Raw genomic sequence first — 18,566 nt, forward strand, 5'->3', positions numbered from 1 at the left:
GGTGCAACTGTTGTCCATATTCCAACAGTTTTTCCATCGCTTGCCGCACAGAGAAAATCTGCTCTGTTGCTGATTTGCCTGGAGTGAAGCTTCTTTGGTATGGGCCAATCATGTTCTGGGCGTAGAGGGCTATCCGACCTAGCATGATAGAGGAGAATATCTTATAGATGGTACTCAGCAACGTGATACCTCTATAATTGCTGCACTGTGTGATATCTCCCTTTTTATGTATGATACAGACAATGCCTTGTTGTCAATCGTGAGGCATTGATTCGCTGTCCCATACCTTGAACACAAGTTGATGAACCACTTAGTGTAACTGGTCGCCTCCATATTTAACGAATTCGGCTGTAATTCCATCGGCTCCTGGTGACTTATGATTTTTTAGCCGATGAATTGCACGGACTGTTTCTCCTAAACTTGGTGGTGGCAGTATTTCTCCGTCGTCTTCAGTTGGCGCGACCTCCATCGCGCCGATTTTTATGGCCGTATCAATGATAACGTTCTTCAGGTGGTTGTGAAGATCATTTATTGATGCTTCATCTCCAGGTCCTCTGTTGACTGCGGTTATTGCGGCATCCATTTCCCTCTTATAGGTGTAGCGAAGGGCTGTGTTGTGAATGGCTTCAATGTTAACTCTCACCTGATTGCCAGAGGGGATTCTAGATGGTATTGTTATTCGAGCTCAGAGCACCATGCCAACGAGATAGTGATCCGAGTTCTGAATACGGGCTCCTTCCCTACTTGGCTGTTAAAATCCCCAAGTATGATTTGGATATCATATCTGGTTCAGGCTTCGAGGGTTCGTTCTACTGCCTCGTAGAAGGTATCCTTCTCCGACTCTGCAGTCTCCTCTGTAGGGGTGTGAATGTTAATGAGGCTTATATTTCTAAACTTGCCTCGCAAGCGCAGAGTGCATAGCCGTTCGCTTATGTTTTCAAAGCCGATAACAGCAGGTTTCATTTTTTGGCTGACTAAGAAACCTACTCCGAGCACATGGTTTACTGGATGACCACTATAACATATGGTGTAGCGGCTCTTCTCCAGGAAACCGGTCCTTGTCCAACGCATCTCCTGTAACGCTGTTACAACAGCCCTATATTGGGACAGGGTATCAACTAGCTGCTCATCAGCTTCATCTCTGTACAGGGAGCGCACGTTCCATGAGAAAATGCGCAAATCGTTATTCCATTGTAGTGGTCGGGTTCGTCGTTGTAAAATCCGTCCAGTTCGAGGCTCCTGTTTTAGCTTCGTAACAAATTGTTTTCCGTGTAGGGTTGTCAGCCCTACCCAACCCCCAGCCTGGAGGACCAGTTGGTACAATTTGTCCCGTTTTTAGGCGCCGGAGACTCGCCTTCATTCTTCTCCGTCTGCAGCTTTTCGTTAAGAAGGAGCTCCCAGCGGTCACCACGTGGAGGTGGAGATAGGGTTTGGTAGTAGAGCTGTTGGTGTTGGTTCAGCAGGCATTTCCCAGGTTTTATGCTCCATCGTGGGTACCAATCCACGTTTCGCCCTGGGACCTATACTACCCTTTGGCCACCTACTTTAAATAAAGGAAACAATAGTCAAAACTCTTGCACTAGCAGAGAAATAAGATAATCATCGAAAGTCTATAACGATGGAAGCAAAAGACTAGAAACCTCTTTAAGTACGTTATAACTACTTGGAAAACTTGCTTTATTGCGGATTTGAATAGAGAGTAGCAAACATTCGAGCAACAACTTATGTGGGTGGCATTGTCCTTCATTCATCTGAATTGACGTAATCTTTACACAACATGTATTTGTATCTTAAAAATATTCAAAACTTTCCAAGAAAATTGCAGTTATTTGTAACAAATCTAAGTAAATATTTTCATTATTTGGTCCAATTTCAATCACATTGGCATTGGACTGAAGTTCAACTATAATTGATATCGCCCAAACGTAAAAAGTTATTTTACGTCTCCCACTTAATATCCTCGAAATTCGCCTATGAATCTCCTGGAATATCTTGTTGAACTTGATCGTCAAATAAACAATCGAATTCGGGGAAAAAATTAATCTGATTTGTTAGTTCTCATCCAAAATTATCACCAATAAAATCTGTCCTTTACCGATTTCTGACAATTGGACAATTCATTCTATTTTCATCTGTGATCTTGAAACACATTCCTATCAAGGTTTAGATAAGTAAATACGTCCGTGTAGCATTCAGTGTATCTCTAAGATTATATATGAGACGTGCACCCAGCATCGTGCCCACCTGGAGAACTAAGGTTCCCCTAAATACCTCCAATGTCTCAACTCACTCGAATGGCTTATTTGCGCATAATAAAAATAGAAGGCTGAAAAATAATTATAGTACATTCTTCCATAATAAATTATTGAAATTTTTCTGTATTTTCAATCTTACTTTCATATTAGTAAGTATTTACAAACGCATTCCAGGCCGAATAACATATTTGTTGATGGAATTCATTTTGGGGTCTATTTGGAGAGTGGGAAAGAGTTATTATTGCTTTCCGGGAAGTGTTTTCTATTTGCATTATTTACACTCAATTTTTCTCAATGAATTTAATATGAAAAAATACTACGAGTACTAGATCATGAACAAATTCCCACGACTTTCTAGATAATTCTCTAGTTATGAATGGATTTAAGTTTGTTTGAACAGGATATGCACATTTTAAGTAATTGGTTGAAATCGATTGATGCGAAAACTTGTTTTCGAACTATTTTTGGAGACTGACTTAAAAATATGTGAATGTTTACGACTCTACTTCCTTTAATTATAATAGAATAATCCAATTACGCCCCTCGACCTCTTTACCCCAAGCTAGACTCCTGGTTCGTCATGGAGGTTTGGATTCATCTTGGTGTTGTTCTGCAGGTTTAGATTCATCTCTTACACAGAATTAAGTGTAATGATACTGAGATCGAAGCACTGTTCCACTAAAAATCAAAATAGAAAAAAATGTGAAAGGAGACTGTGCGGATTTCCGGGAAGTTATATCCCATAAAGGATTAGACAGAAGTTCACAAAGATGAATGAAACAACCACAAAAAAAGTAATGCTGAAGTTACTTCTTGGAGCAACCACTTTGCAGCCAAAAAGACGTCACCATATTTTATGAGAAATATGATATTAGCAAAGTTGGTACCGATGTCTACATTTTTAAGGTTTCGTGAAAAAAAAAATTAATAGGGTTTTAAAATCGATTCACTGTCTGTCTGTCACATGCACTGACAGGTAGGAACTATGAAACCCCATGCATACAGTGAGTGACATAAATTTAGGTGGAATTTAAAGGAGGGCATGCATGCAAAGGGGGGATTTAAAATTTTTTTTCTTCGAATGTAGTCGTGTAGGATATCAAATGAAAGGTCTCGATTAGTACGTTGTGAAACTGATATTATTTTTGGCGTCAATTGCAAAGTGCGCTAATGAGGAGTCAAAATGTACGCAACCCAAAAATCCGAAAAAAATCAGGAAAGTGTGCTTAGATGAAATCTAAAACTTACTAATAGTATATTACCAACTTTTAGAAATTGACTGAAAAAAATCCCTTAAGTTCATCCTAGGAGTACTAAATTTTGCACCGGCATAGAGGTCAGCCTCGTGCATACACATGCCATTTATGGAAATCCGGTTATTAGTGTCATAGTTACAGCAGTTTTCAATTTCGTGCGAAATTACCGCATCGTAAGCCATACAAAAATGATGACGTCATAATTAGCGAGAATAGTTGACATTCGAATGTAATATTAAAATGCCACTCATGAAGAATCTACTTCTCCCCAGCCCTTTTTAAGGTTTTTTGTGGAACAAAACCTTATTAGAATCGAGACGGTGTCTGCCTGTCCGTCTGTCCGTCTGTCCGTCTGTCTGTCTGTCACCCGATTTATTCGGAAACGGCTAGACCGATTGTCACGAAAATTGGTGAAAGTATGTAATCTGGTGTTCCCTTTACATGCAGTAAGTGGCGCCATCTTGTGTTAAGTTTAAGGGGGCTCCCCATACATGCGAATGGAGGGTGCAATTTTTTTTCACAAAATGTAGTCATGGGGGGTATCAAATGAAAGGTCTCAATTTTTGATATTGGGTGAAACATGGGGGAGCTCAAAATAAGACCCCCAAAAAGTGTAACAAGTCTCGTTCTCAGAACCTATCCAACCGAAAAATCTGATAAAAAATCACAGTGGCAGGCAGTTTGTTTGTTTGGGGTGAGCGCAATATCTATGGCTGTAATATGTGCGTATGTCTCGTAGTTTGGAAAAATATGGAGGATTATGTTGGATTTGTAGCTATATACGGATAGAAAAATGTGCGTTGAAATTTCCTACATAAGATAAACACAAAACCTTTATACCCGAAGCGCGAGCTTCCGGTATAAAGGGGGGTCGGCTCGTTCTGATCGCTTTCGCCATTTCATTTTATCAAATGCCTGTTATCCCGAGGCTTTTAAATCCCCATCCCCATCATGCGACTGTCGTTTCGGCAGGCCTTTTGGTCGCTTACCATTGACTTCGATGTTCAGACCAATATTGGCAAGTGAATTTTGGTTAGCGTGAATTATGTGACCATACCACCGAAAACGCCTTACTTACAATTTTTCCACGATCGGTGCAACATCATATCGATCGCGGATATCCTCATTTAGAATGTGATCACAACTTGTCACGCCACTAGTCCAACGCAATATCTTCGTCCCCATTACAGCAAGACACCGTTCATATAGTCGTCGAACACTAACAACTATTGAGAGCGGCAGACAGACGACATTACGATAAATGTTAGATTTGAAACCTTCACTGATACGTCCGTCGATCACGAAGAACACCAGTTGTGGAATGCCACTTCACCCAGGTTGCGTTAATGCATGAAGCAATTTCATTACGCAGTTCTCCATTGGCTGATAGCATTGACCCGAGATATTTAAAACGCTCAGTTCTGGGCAGGTTACTGCCATTGACAGAACTGAGCGATTTAAATATTTTGAGACAATGCTATCAGCCAACGGAGAACTAGGTTATGCTCCTCACATAGGGAAACACAAAACTTTTTATACCTGAAGCGTCAAGCTTCCGGTTTCCCGACTTATTTAACAGTTGTATATTTCCTTGTTACGTATATGTACGAGGACAATTTAATTGAAAACGGTATTATTTGCGTGATATACTCTCATCTTTTGTATCCTCGAGGATGTATTTACACAATTACGTCCAACGATCCTTTATCCAAGTTTTCATCTACATATTTCTATTTTGAATTCCAATTTTGCTTTCGATGGGCGATTTTGAGCTATCTCAAAAAAATACCTATACATTCGCACATAATTTAAAACCAAAGCCGCTCCCCTACACTATTGTTAATCAACTGAACTCTTTTATTCATTTTACATATCTCAAAATTGATTTCCTGCAACGATTTTTATTTACAGGCGAAACCTCTGGACAAAGTGAGCCTCTTCTCAGCTCTTCATTAGATGAACCGCCTCAGACAGCGCTAGCTTTTCCAAATGAACAAACTGTTACCGAAATGGAACTGATAGGATATTCTAAAATCAACAAGGACCCTTTGCTGAATCAGAAAGAAGAGGTTCGTGATAATTTTTTCCTTATTTCCGTTTGACCAATATTCTGCTCAGCTTTGCAAGCAGTTTAATATGCTCTTTATCATTTGACTGTACAGAGCGCGGAATCATCACTTACAACGACTGTCGCACCTTCTACTTCGCACACAAACAATATGCCACGTACCGCACCAGTAACTTCTTCCGTACATTTTCCATTCGATCCTCCACCTTCTCCAAAAAGTGTTCGAACTACTGAAAAAAGTCAAAATCTGTTCACATTTGACGATGCCGCAATTTTATTGGAACAAAAAAAGTATCAAAAAGGCAAAGAGGTCAATCAAGACCAACAACTGCAGGATAAGATGAAGTGGACTCAACAGCAAGATAAAATAGAAAAGAAATATGGCCGATCAGGTAGCCTCAGTGCAGATATAAGAACAAACGAAATTGAAAGTGTGCACTCTAAAGAGCCTGATAAGAACAAAGAGAACAAAAAACGTAAAGATTCGGTAACAATGGCTAACAGTAGTTCGAAAACTAATGGGTTTAGTTATCCAAAGCAACCTGTCAAGGATAACAGTTTGGAGTTGGAAGATGCCAAGAAACAGAAAAGGGATGTCAAGTTAAAATCAAAGTCCAATCGATATAGTTCCGTCAAGACAAGCCCTCGGAAAGAAAAGTACTCAGGGGGCAAAATCCGTTCCGCTCCTGCAGTACAAAATAAAGAGAAATTCTATGGATCTCAAAAGCACACATACGACAAAAAGGATTTAACTATGTTTCCCTTTGACCGAGAGGCTATTGATTACGAAAGAATCCAAAGAGAATGTTTTGAAGTGGAAGAAGATCCAGAATTTCCATATGATGTTGATAGTGACTCTGACACCGACAGCGATGATTTATCGGTTTATGAGCGCAAAACTTATAGCTCTCCTTCAAAGTCCTCCCGAGCTGATATCTTCCAGCAATATGCTTTACTTTCACAAAAAGAGACCAAGCACTCACACGAGCGCCGCTCAACGAAACGTAACCGTCCTGATCTAATCCACTCTAGGTATGACCATATAGCGAAAGCCGATGCCTTTTCCCCTAAAGTTGCCGAAACACCTGCTGCAAAACCCTCTGGTGAACTACACAAATTCGATCAGATCGCTTCAAAATTCGACCAAATCGCTCCAAATTATCATCAACTCCATGGGTCCAATACAAACTTACAATCATCCTCGATTGCTACAAGCATGGGACCGACAAGCACCTCTGGTGGCACACGGTCTACTCCACCACTGCCAGATTTTCGTGTGGACTTTTTCGCAGAACATGCTGCCGCTTTTTCGATGCATCATCATCCACTGTCGCATCAGCTTCATCATCAGTACCATCAGCTGCAACAACAAACTCAGCAATCAGGCCAACAGCATTCTCAGAATCATCATCCAAATATGACACCATTGCTGTCAAACGCAGCATCCCAAGCCCAGCAGCAAGCATCGCAGCAACAATCTTCGTCGCATCTTGTAGATACTTTGGAAGATTGCCAAAAATTATCACAAAACACCGGAGCTATAAATGTAACCGCCAATCCATTGGAAGCGGCAGTTTGTACGCAACCGCGGGCTACAATAGTCGTTCAGCAAGTACGTACGGTAAAATTAAGGCGTTTTAATCGTTATTAGAAAAAGTTCGGAAGGAATAGATTTTTCTGAGTTTTCTATGAAATAAAGCCAATAGTTACCCAAACGTTTAGGAAGAAAAAAAGGGATTTTTTGAAAAAGTCCAAATATTCCGATAAAGTTCTAGTATTGAACACTCCGTATGTAGTGCTTACCAGACAGAGCCGGTTGATGTTTATCATATACGAACAAACAGCCTTGTAAATCGAAAGTCTGACCAGATTTACCTTGTCCAAAACAAGGAAAATTCCCCCTGCTTGAAGTGAAGAAGTGCAGTGTCCTTTGTGAGAACGAAATAATTGTGAATCATAAAAGTAATGATGATCAATCATCTGAAGCTGTTCTTTGTTGAACTGTTTGTGATAGGTCTCATGGTTTTAATTCTTATGTGAGCGGAATTGTTTAGTAATCAAAGAAACAACTGCACGGTAGAAATAAAAACAAGGAAATTTAATAGCAGTGGTGTAAATCAGTGTAAGAAGGATTGCTGAAGGCGAAACAGAATTCGTTGCAAGTTTACCAAAAAATGGGCTCTCTTTACAAAAGAATTCGCAGATATTCAAGAAAGTGGTCAAAGGTTTGTGGTTTCACTCATATTGTGTTGCGGATGCTAACATATTTTAGTTCTGCTAACAATAGTATAATTTCTTTGAGCTGATATTCAAAAGAACCGAGTATCTTAAGTCTTATCCTATCTATATCTAAAGGTTATCCAAACAATTACTAATAAAAATTGAGAGCCGAAATAGATTTGTTTATATTCGCTGCTGATTTTTTCATGTCCAGAAGAAAAGGAGCGAAATTCAATTTATCTCTTGTATTTGAATTAGGTGCTTAGATACACCTTTCAAGCCTATTATATATATACGTTTCCTTTCTTAAAAGAAAAATCGTAGTTAAAAGTTGAAATATATGACAAACTATCTAATACAAGATCAAAACCTCAAAGCCATATAGTGATATACCTATTACTTGTAAACTATAATTTACCATAAGTGCTTAGTTACCTTTCGGTCATTCAGGAAAATACTCTGAGTGCCACTTAAAGCATGATATTCTCCTTACCTTCTTCGCCAAACAGCATAGTCGATATAAGCCGTCTTCGCTTCAAGCTCTGGAAAGCCAAAAGCTAAAGTGAAATCCTCTTCTATGTAACTACTTCAGCAGGAATTATTCACCCGTCGAAATAACTCAATCACCCATTCAGTGGAAGGATTGTTTCATTACTATGAAATAAAGGACTATTCACTTCATTAGTACCTATACCCAGTGATTTACATGACTTCAAAGTGTTCAGTATTGTGAACATGGAAGAAAATATTTACTGTTGTTGTAAGACTTTGCTTTATTGACAAGGACGTTTAACTGAAAATGTCATATCCTGTCATGAATCGGAGTGGGAGCTTTGCATTTTGCTGAAGATGATGGTAAAGATCAAAGAAAGTAATAAAGCTTCCATTTCGGATGAATTTCTAATTGAATTTTCATTAGGCGCTGTTTTCCGGAAGAGTCCTGAATATGGGAAATTAATAAGTTTAATTAAAATGTAATTGAAATTTCGGAATTCTTGGTAAGCTCAGTTGCCGAATTTTAATATGGGTTTATAGTGGACTTACCTTAAGGAAGCCAGAATAACTTGCTCTTTTTCTGTTGCCGCTTCAATTCATTTTTGCTGCTATTTTCTTATACTCCTATGCTATCTGACAAAAACTATAATATTATCTTTGATTATCCGCAACCCAAAGCCAAGCCACATCTTTCAGTATCGCCAATATTCGAAATTCTAGTCTTCAGAACTCGTTTTTTCAAATATTCAATTATTGGCAAACCGAAGTTCAACAAACTGTTTCAGTTTTCTTCTATATGGTAACAATGATCTGAATATTTTCATCTGTCCTAAAATTACGTCTCTTGAGGTAATTTTTGTAATTTCACCAAAAACTATTAATCATAATCAATGATTAATCAAATTAATCCACCAATGATTAGTTCAAATTGATCGCTGATCAATGAACGTAATTAATCGTCTAACTTAGACTCATTGTTAATTGTGATTAAGGATTAACTTATTTGAACCTATATCTATCTAGATAACGGATCTATTTAAAAAATTGATCACAAATTCGCAATTCCTTCGTGTTCTGTTATTATTAATGGAGATTAGATTATAACGATTCTTCCAATCCATTTAAATATTATACATTATATTCAAATAAGGAGATGAATCACTTAATGCCACCAATCACGGGTGAACCGTCCGCTTTTTTTAAGTACTGCAAAAGTTTTCTAGAGCCGTTTCCAATAAATTTTTATCATATACAATTAATTTGTCAAAGGCTGATGAACATTTATGTAAATCTAATTCACCCCACAACTCCAATTTTATATGTGCATTGCCATACATTTTATTCAAAAGCTGAGTCCCTACACAAAATATCCTGTTGCCCATGCATATGTCTTCTCCCTGCCTTTCGGATCATTTATATACTTGGTTGGTAGCCCTAGATGAAATCACCAGTCATCCTTTTTTTAAAAAAATGGTATCCCTGCCCAAAAAGAAGAGTCCCTTCAATCGGTCAATGAATGTGATATCAGGATAAAAACTTTTAACTTTACCCATGGTTAAACCTGAACTAACTAAAAAAACTGGCACAAAGTTACTATATATTTGGTCCAGGCTATCAGTAAGTAGATGGGGATCGAGACCCTTGCAATTCTTAAAAATATGAACCTGCAGAGCTAAAGACGCATGTGAACATCAAATCCTCTCATTCGCTAGCTGCGCTTAAGTAAATATTAATATTTTCAAAAATAGACACCAACTTTTTTTACATTCAGATGTCTTTCAATTTAAAGGGCCACAACTATATACACATATGGCTGCCGCTTACCCCTGCCTACGTGCCATCGTTCACGCTTTGTGGAAAGGCGCTTCGGCTGGCTCCACGACTTCTCGAGAAGCTTTCACTCCTCCTCCACGATCTTGTGCCATATATTTCTAGGGCAACCCAGTCGTCGGTCACTGGCATGGCGTAGTCAGCAATGAAGTTGTCGAGTTTTCTCAACCTGTAACCTATCTACTACCATTTCCGCCTTCTCATCAACACTTCCAATTCAATTCTTCTACAAGTGTATTCACAGTAATGTATGCAGTCGGTTTACCGTTATGTATGCCTCATACTAAAGAAAGTAGTAACTCCACTGCGAACTAAATCGCGAAATATGTATCAAACACGCACGAAGAGCCGACTACTCGTAAATCTGTAGACTCGGGCGACTGATAGAAATACATTATGGATTGCATGATGAATCATAACCTCATCCTTCTTCAAACCTCAGATGACTAAAAGGCGCGGCCCATGGAGCTGTTACCTTAGCTTATCATCTCTAGGTTGACACAGGTGGAAACACCCCTTCACAAAATGTGAATATGACTAAATAAGAAAAATAAATGTTCGACAGCCGAAACAAGGACGAAAAAAGGCAAAGAAGAGTATTTCCACAAAACTATGATGGGAAATTCCTTACAGCGTTTAGTCGCTCAGGCCCCTAGTTCCTCTGGAAAATAATCACTTACGGAACCTAAGCTTGATGGCAAACGCAACATTTGAGATGTCCTGGGGGGCTGGAGCAAAGTAGCACTGATGTGAAGAATAAAAGGCATGCCACCAAAAACTAAAATATGAAGTCAAGTATACGCGGAGGCTAGCTAGGAAGCAAATTGAGAGTCTGAACACGGAAATGCTATCGCTTTCCCTGACTCTAAAAATCATATAATCTTAGGATACATTACACATAAACAAAATACTAATGTTTCAAAATTCCCACAAAGTGCCACAGTAATTTTTTTTTAAATCAAATTATCTATGAAGCGATATTTTCTTCCAATAGGTCTTTTAAATCTTTCAATTTGTTGGGTTCGTTTTTCCAAATGTCCCGTGTATTCTAATTTCATTACAAAGCACCTTTTCTCATAAATATTCTGATCGGTGTACAGATGGCTTAGTGGTCGAGTGCTAGGCTGTCACGAAAGGTCGGGATTCAAATCTCACTGGTCGCAGAGGGATTTGTATCGTGACTGGATGTGGTATGCTATTCGACTCAGCTGTGAATCTTTACCTGAGTTAAATCAGGAAAGTAACCTAGGGCTAGCGCAACGCTGGCCGCATTGCTTTCTACAGTTTACCATAGGCTTGTAGTGTACTGCTACTGCCTTAAATGAAGTGCTATAAGACGCCTGAAGGCCCAGATCCAAGTGGATTGTCGCACCAACGATTATTATTATTCTTAGCAGTGAGCTGAAAAAACAAAAAAAAACAATTACTCGAGGGCACCTTAAAATAACAAAAAGATAAATTGCAATATTGAGGCGAAAACCCCTCCTTAAACCCTTTAGAGAGACCGTCTCTATGGGCACTAACCATTGAGTCGTCCCGTGTGATCGTTTTCAATGTTTTATATAAAACGAAACTATCCGTTTATCCATTTGTTTGTTACACGGAAATGATCCAAGCTTGGTGAAAATGTCGATGAACCCTCATGCCCGCAAAGAAAGAGCGCATTTTTTTTTAAATATTTCAGAACAAATTTCAAACTTTAATGTTTGTGAAGGAGCAAAAGAGAGAACTGGGAGGTTAGAAAGTGCATGCCTAAGTACCACTCTTCACTACCAAAATCATGATGATGTAACTATTTGATATCTAGTGTTCAAAATGTCCCTATCTCGGTATCTGCTCAAAAAACTTTATTAATAAAGTACTACTATATTTTGGAAATTTGCCCGAAGCCCCCTTAAGTTCAAGCTCGAATTGCAAACTGCAGTAGCATTGACTATAAAATATAACACAATAGTGAAAAGTTTAGTGGAAAGTCTAGTATTGATAACAAGATTTATTGTAGGTCGTACTTTTGCCGGCGCCACATCAAAGTGAAAAGTCTCAAATACTAAAAGAATATGCACTACCACCTACGAACTGCAGGAAACCGATGTCGATGTTATATGTTAGGATCGAAAGTCTGGTACTAGCATACTCCTCAAAAGCCACGTACCGCATGAATTATTGCATAAAAACAAAATTTTCGTATTTATCTGAAAAATTATATCATCACTGACCTTCCAAATCAAGCTGAAAACAAAATTTTTATTCAAAATGTTTGGTATTTTGGTTAACCTCCACATGAAAATGTACATATAACGATCTCCCGCTGAAGGAAAAAATAAGATATCGTTTTCCCTCTAATATTTGGAAAAATAGTTTAACGTGACACCTTACCACCGTGCAAATTGCCACGTAACAACAAAATAAAGATAAGTCAAAAAGTTTGATTTCAAGACAATTGATTTTGGCTTTTCTTCTCGACAATGAAGAAATTAGAGAAATATTTTGAATTGTCATGACTAATGTCAATGTTACGGCTGAAAACGACCCAAATGAACTTTGACGCGCTTGAAAGGGATTATGCAGCTTCTAATAATAAATATTACGATTGCGTTGTGTTTTCTCCCCCAGAAAGAACTCTGAGATTTCGATTGGGGAATTTACATTAAATTTATAAAATTTTAGAGTGGTGATGATTGTCATTCTATTTTTGGGATATAACATAACTTTTGACGATGCTAGGCGTTGGTGTAACATGAAAAATTATGGAAATATTAGAAAATGGAAAAACGAAATGGAGTCAGAATGTTGATAAGTTCGTATATATCTAGATTTATTAGGAAATACATATGAATATCTGTCAGATGTTCTCTATTAGGCTACATCAGCCAAATTGGATATTTAATTAAAAATATTGTATCCTTGAAGTGAGGGGAAAAATAGAAAAAAAGCTATTTGAAGGCCATTGAATATTAGATATAACACACATCAATAAATTTATAATATTTGCTTGAATTGTATCTTAATTCCTGATATGTAACTTGAGCCCTAGTAATAATGATAGAAATTGTTGATGATCCCTTAGGATCAAGTTCGACTATATTAACAACACATGATGTATTTTAAAATTTAAATGCATCCAATTTTAAAAAGATAATGAGATTTAATTCTTCGAAAGCGCATGTGGTGGAGATAGGTGGAACAGAAGAAAAGAATCTTCAACTCAAAAGTTTTATCCAAAAGAAGCAATAATATAATCTAAGGCTTCTTCATTTTAATTTATGAAAATACTGTACCATTACTTTCTGCTTTCATTTTACATTTTAAGTGAAACTTCAGTATCCCGGTAATTTCCTACTGTTTAGATTCCAACATTCCGATCAAATATCTAATTTTGTATGGTTAAAAATATGTTTCACAAGGTTCTGATAACAGCTTCTGCCTATATTTTACTAGATGATGCTGGATCCAATGCATATCCTAAACAACAAAAACAATGTTGCTATATCCCGCTCGGAAAACCCAAACAATGGATTCAGTGACCTCCTTTGCTTATGACAGTGTGTAATATAGTTGATGTCTTCACTTCTCATTTTCGAAGTGGTTAAGATAATCCAAATCAGAAAAACTCAAACAGGGCTTCATTTTATTCAGACTGGCTTGTGGGGGTGGCGTTGGTTGTCTCTATCAACGAGCAGCTGCAATGTGAGGTATTTAAACTACGATCGAGTAGGATGATATTTGTGTGCTCAGAAGGCAAAGACATTTGTAACGCTCGATCACGTCGTCTCGTGATATCACGTCGGCACATCAATAGCAAACCCACAAGTTTTCGTATAGAAAAATTCCTCAACGCTGCTTGAGTCACGTTAGCCCCAGGAAAGAAAAAGAGATGTTGGCGAATTGCATGTTGCCTGTCGATTTCCTAAAAGCTATGTCCACTTCACTTCAATTAAAGTAAAGTAACTCCCCAAAAACACAAAAATATTCCCCTTTGCAACTATGCTCCCGAAATATTCAAATAATTTCGATTGGATTCTGCAACCAGCATTTCTGCGGTCACCCTTTGAGGCAGGAGAAGGGCTCCCTCTCTATTTCCAAAAAGAGATATACTTCTTGCAATACAAACCCTCTGCCCTATTACGAAAAAGTCGCACCGGTACAATCGCAATTTCGCAAAATCTGCCCCACCGAACTACCCAACGTGCTCATTACACAGTCTAAACCTTCAAATTGTGAACTTTTCGGTCGGAAATATATCGAAAAGGCCACGAAAATGATACCTAATGGGACACGGGATTCGCACTCCTTTTTTGTGAACTCCTAACATCAAAACTGTCTTAGCTCCACTACAACTTAAATTAAATTTTAATTGATTGATTTTTCTACGTTCCTCTGCCAATATAAAACTTACATATTTTTGCGAACGCCTCACTAACGATTGTCTTTCTTCTTTAATGTCATAAGTCCGTGATAGATAAAAATAGAAACTATTCATTCGTTCAAAAACTTAGCAAAAAATTTTGAAAAATCAGCTTTCTCTACAAATGTAACACACGTTCATGCAAAAGAGATAAAAAATGCTTAAAAGCAACATTTTTTAGCCCATCCTCGACCAAAAATATTCACTTCGATTTATATTGAAACAGGTACAAAGAATATTGCAGTGTAATTTCGCAGCTTCTCAAATCTACAGATATAGAAATTCCTGTTATCACCTGTATCGATCCGTTAATGAAAATGTATCCAATTGCACACTAACATGAGCATGTACATAGCACCGCGATTTCTTCTCCGAAAATATATAATATATATTTCAGCTTAACGGGTTCTAAGTTTATATTGTTATCCCCTCTTTAGAACTTATGTCAAAACTATGACTTGCATCGATTTGATACGCTACAAGGGTTTATTCAATGAAAAAAACTTCAGTTTCCCTTTATATGGATGGTAATTCCTTTTAAATCCATTAAGTTTATCAAAAGCGTGATACCACACATGACTTGAACATATTACAAGACTTATACAAATATTATAGTTCTAATGGATTTTAACCCAATATTGAAATAGAAAAGATAGTAAACTGATTTTAGTAGGTATTTATTTTACACAAAATTCTATGCGACTGTTTACTCACGAGAACAATGTCTCTCAATAAGAACTTGTCTGTTTTATCATGAATTTAAATGGAGGGAATTTTCTTCCATTTGTTTTCCTCGAAACCAGCGATAATATACACTAAAATTCTTTCACACCAATTACCTGCCCACAAATCTTAGAGGGATCAATGAACAAAAATTGCACAATTTCAACACCCCCAAAACCCGTGCAAAATCTCATTTCATTTCTGAACTAGATAGCCTTTTTACTAATTCGTTTTATAGCACCATTCAAATATTTACATCAAAGAAATTTTATTTTGATGATCTTATTTTTTTGCTAAATAACCTGAATGCTAGACATAGGAAACCAAGTTGAATTTTATCCATAAATAAACGCATAGAATCTGATGTAGAAACTTGCAAAACATCCAATTACATATATTCAGGTCAAATATTCATTCTCATTTGTAAATATAAACAACCATGAACTTATCCAATGGCAAAAGAGGGATAACGACTATAATTTTTTCGGTAAGAGAAGAATAAAAAGCCAATAAATCACAAAGCATATTTTTCGCTATTGCCTCTGATTTCTCCTCGTAATTTCATGATCACCCAAGACTAGAAGGAAAACATATCCTAATTTTCGAAATTTGATATATAATGGTTTAATTAAAACAAATTTTTCGGCATGTTTATGATTTCCTTCACCTTACTTACGTAGTCCTACATTACTTGATATTGAAAAAAAATTTTCATTAAATATAGATTGTATTATTTACGCACGAAGTATAAAATGAGTTTCCTTAGTGGATTCAATTCATTTTTCGTCAAGGTAATGTGTCTTTCCAATATTTCACAGATGTTTTATCAAGAAGATATTTTTATTGGAGAAATGTTATTTTTAATTCCTTAAAACGTGGTAGAAATGCTTTTGAACTTTTTATATAGTCAAAGAGCTTGTCAGGAAGACCAAAGATAACATAAAATAAATAAAATATGTTGAAACTGTTCTATTTACCGAAGCTGCCGTAAATTTCCAAAATATTTATATTTCTTTTAATGAAAGTGTTTAGATTTATTTACAATTCTATTCATCTTCAAAAATGTTAAATAACCTGAAAATGAATCGAGGAAAAATGCATTACAAATTGACTAACCAGAGATAAATTGATGTATGTTTCCAGAAAGTAACATAATCCCAAATTACCAAGATATTCTTTGAACGAATTTAACTTTTTGCTTAGGCGGATAAATATAATTGTGAACTGATGGCATGCACAAGATCGTCAGAAACTTTATTTCTGGAAACAATCAATCGTTAATTTATTTACAAATGATTCTAAAATTGATAATTGCTTCCCTTTGATTATTTAAGTATATCCAACGCAGCAACGGAAATCTGTAATTTTAGTCTCACAAGCTTCCCGTGGTACACATTTGGTATCTAAAATTAGCACTACATTTCACAACCATTAGACAGATGCATATTGCTGCTATGGCCAAAATGTGCTAAACTGATCCTTCCATGGCTACATTATTTATTTCTCTTGTCAGGTCTCACATTAACAAACAGCCTCTTTTATCCTAAATAAAGCAGTCAATTCTACATTTGGAGCCGACATTTTACAAATTTTCTAAACAAGTGGCAAGGCTCGAACAAGCGTCTCCGTCAAATTTATTTAGATTCATGATAAGTGAAAATTATTTATGGGTATTTTAATTTGAATTCCGAAATTTTATTTTATAGATCTATTTACAAGTCATAAAATTTGTAGCAAAATGAACGTAAAGTCCAATTAAATATTTTTGAGAGGATAAACTTAAGAGATTCGGTACAAGTGTGGAAGAGACATTTTCATTTGCGCTTGGATAAGACGACGCGGCAGGTTGTGGAGTTATTTTCATGTTGGTGTAAATGTTTAGATGCTTGTTTAGAAGTCATCATAAATAGATGTCAGATACGGATCGATGCAGCTGCAATTTTTACTTTTCACCTTTGGAAACAGGTGGGCGACCGAATGGCGTACATAAGGATATGAACGGATTTGTTCGCGTTGTAGCTTAGGAAACTTCAATCTAAATTAAGAAACAACCTGCACCTAATAGATTTATTGAACATATTTGGACGGAAGTACATATCAGGCGATGCTCTCCCAAAGACATGGAATTTTGATTGAAGTCCGCTAATAGGGGATATATCTCCACTTAAGATGACATTAATAGCTTTCTAAGATAGATTCAGAATAAATTTCCAATCCTGTTCCCATAATATGGAAGATGATCTATTTTTTAACAAATTTAAAACATTATTCCTTGATCAGAACACAAGGAAATCAATTCAAAAGTTTTTATGAGTACTGTTTCTACTGATCTTACTTTTAAAATCTGTTGGGGAAAAGGGGAGACAGAGTCGAAAAATTGGGCATGACACTGCGATATTGGTGTCTCAAGTGAATCTTTTTACTGTTTCTAAGGGATTGCTAGGTAACTTATCCTCGATATATAGAAAATAAACCCTAGCGAAGTCGAACTGCATCCGAGTTTTATTATCATCATCATCATAAATCATATGTAAGTAAGACATGCAGCCTACGCCGATCATGTAACCAGAATGCTACTACGACTACTTTGTACAGAAAATGAAAACTGTCATTTTCTACCCCAATTGCTGATTATAAGCAAACAAAATCAATAGATTGAAAACATTCAAACCTACTGAGCTCCTATAGTCATATAATCAATGAACGACTAATTTAATATAGGGATCTTGAAGGAAATTAGAAAGAGGGTATGGACGGATCTTAACACTTCTATCCCAACGTTTTTCCACAGAAGATACTGAAGAACTGCCTTAGACCCACTATATCCTGGCTTGCAACCCTAAGGTCCCAGCTTACTCAAAAAAAAATCATAACTCTTCCAATATTATGTCCTTAGGATACCAAGGTGAGGTGGGGACTTTAAGGGCTGCACCTCATGATGATCTGAAGCAGGAAAAGCATCGATTAAAGATGTAATCCGGCATGAATTTTTCTCTCGATCACGGCACTCGAGTGGCGAGTTTTACGGTTCCAAGCGGGCAGTCAAGGTGACATTTCTTTATTTTCAGTTTAACTTCACGTGTATTTTCTGATAGGCCTTGGTGATATTCCTTTTGCTTGTATTCCAGGTCCCAGTGCAGTCCCCCCCCCCGCCCCGCCAATTTTTTAAAAAGACACCTGAGAGACTGAAATGTCAAGAATTTTTCTGTTGAATAGAAGAAAATTTAATAAAAAAAAAATAGAGGGAAATTGAAGAAATATTAAGCAAGCTAGAAACCCCGCTCCTATCCCCTAAGGGATTCATATTAATTTTT

The 18,566-nt window shown here is 37.0% G+C and overlaps 1 protein-coding gene and 1 long non-coding RNA gene across 3 annotated transcripts in view; one reads left to right on the forward strand and one right to left on the reverse strand.

Annotated features, from left to right (window-relative positions):
- LOC119647289 overlaps positions 1–18,566 on the forward strand; it is a 751,009-nt gene that overhangs the window by 687,643 nt on the left and 44,800 nt on the right. For both annotated transcript variants that reach the window (XM_038048193.1, XM_038048194.1), the window contains exons 8-9: positions 5,423–5,580; positions 5,674–7,191. In XM_038048193.1, the coding sequence (XP_037904121.1) occupies positions 5,423–5,580; positions 5,674–7,191 (1,676 nt within the window). The remainder of the gene's footprint in view (positions 1–5,422; positions 5,581–5,673; positions 7,192–18,566) is intronic.
- On the reverse strand, positions 10,989–12,622 carry LOC119647294. Its single transcript, XR_005248840.1, has 3 exons — positions 12,501–12,622; positions 12,341–12,432; positions 10,989–11,525 (listed from the first exon to the last, which is right to left on the reverse strand). It is a non-coding gene; the product is annotated as an uncharacterized LOC119647294 (long non-coding RNA).

This window comes from Hermetia illucens, chromosome 1 (assembly GCF_905115235.1).
Source record: "Hermetia illucens chromosome 1, iHerIll2.2.curated.20191125, whole genome shotgun sequence".
In the NCBI taxonomy this organism is placed as follows: Eukaryota; Metazoa; Arthropoda; class Insecta; order Diptera; family Stratiomyidae; genus Hermetia; species Hermetia illucens.